At 34.5% G+C, this 1611-nt stretch overlaps 1 protein-coding gene across 1 annotated transcript in view; it reads left to right on the top strand.

The window, feature by feature from the left end:
- unc93a (unc-93 homolog A) overlaps positions 1-1611 on the top strand; it is a gene marked incomplete at its 3' end in the record, with an annotated part of 18808 nt that overhangs the window by 16102 nt on the left and 1095 nt on the right. The window contains 1 exon segment of the mRNA XM_032543048.1: positions 180-311. Within this exon segment, the coding sequence (XP_032398939.1) occupies positions 180-311 (132 nt within the window).

Genomic DNA, 1611 nt, shown 5'->3' with positions numbered 1-1611 from the left:
CGCAAGAGACCACAAGACAAAGACTACAACACAAGACCGGGGAGGACACTAGGACACAGACACTGGGAGACGAGACAGAACCAAAAAAATCAGAGGAGGAGGAAAAGAAAACAAATCAAAATACCAAAATCATAACAACCTGTACTGTGGTGAAAACGTTCACATATGTCTATTTTCAGCCGCGCTGGCCAACTTCGCCTGCATCATGGCTCTTTTATTCTGGAGGCCTCATCCTGACGAGCTTCCTGTCTTCTTCGTGTTTCCTGCTCTGTGGGGGATGGCCGACGCTATCTGGCAAACTCAGACCAACTGTAAGAAACTCCCATCAGCCTTAAATAATGTACATGATGTATATGATGTATGATGTATATAATGTTTGATGTATATGATGTATAATGTATATAATATATATGATGACTGATCACATTCATTCTCCCCGGAGGATGAACCCTTTTTTAATTTTGGTCCCTCAATAAGCTTCCCTCTCCGCTTACATGGAGCTAAATCATCTGTATTTTGTCTGTTATTATTATTATTCATGTCAAATTGACCCATTTCAAAATCCTGACAAGAAGAAGAAAATGGTCCAAGTTCCATGGTTTCTACCTGAAATCAGGTCCTTTCCTTTTCCGTGATAAACATGTATTCCTGATCAGAACAGTTGGGATAGACACTTATGGTTGTCCATAGTGGATTTTTAACATGAATTATATCTTATGACAAAAAAACGAACCCCACTTCCATGTTTAATAGTGTGCTAGTAGAGACTGATGCATTCCCAAACATAGATGTTACCTCAGCTGTTGGAAATGGAGATAAAGACAATATTTGTTAATAGAGATGAAGTAAAATTTTATTCAGAATGTTTTTAACCTTGTGTCTTCCCGTCAAAATTGAAAATCTTTTGTTGATGCTTTTAATCAATGTTTTAACTTTTCCTTACGTTTGTCCATTTTTCCAACACTTTTTTAAATGTTTGTCACTTTTTTTGATGTTTCAACACACACGTAACAACTAATTATTAACTTTAGTTTTACAGTTATTTTTTGGAATTTATGGTCATAAACTCATTTATGGAATAAACCTATAGAAGAAAGAAATTAGGGATTATGAGACAAAATTAAAGGAATGGATGTTGATGATAATCACAGACTGGAATATGTCAACTTTACTCAAACTATCAACAACACTTCCAATGTTTGTTAAATGCTATAAAATGAAAAACCCAAAATTAATGAAGTAGAGATGTTGTACTGGCAAGAGCGTTGGAATCAATCTGTTTTTTTGGGGATAAAAAGAACATTGATATAGGACAACGGGTTAATCTGACCCGTTATCTATCTATATGAAATTGTGCAACAGTTGTTCCTCACTTTGCTTAAAATGTCACAGCAGACACTTTAACATTTTAACCCTCGTGTTGTCTTCCCAGTCAAAAATCAACACTTGTTACACTTTATTGATGTTTTTAACTTTTTTATAACGTTTTTGTCCCTTTTTTTTAACACTTGACTGATGCTTTTTTTTAAATTTTTGTCACTTTTTTGTTTATAAAAAATTGAATAAGACGCCCCAAAATTAATGAAAGTAGAGATTTGTACTTGGCAAAGA

Source organism: Etheostoma spectabile, chromosome 18, assembly GCF_008692095.1.
Source record: "Etheostoma spectabile isolate EspeVRDwgs_2016 chromosome 18, UIUC_Espe_1.0, whole genome shotgun sequence".
Classification (NCBI taxonomy): Eukaryota; Metazoa; Chordata; class Actinopteri; order Perciformes; family Percidae; genus Etheostoma; species Etheostoma spectabile.
The sequence above is the reverse complement of the archived record's forward strand: the minus strand, read 5'-3'. Positions and strand labels throughout refer to the sequence as shown.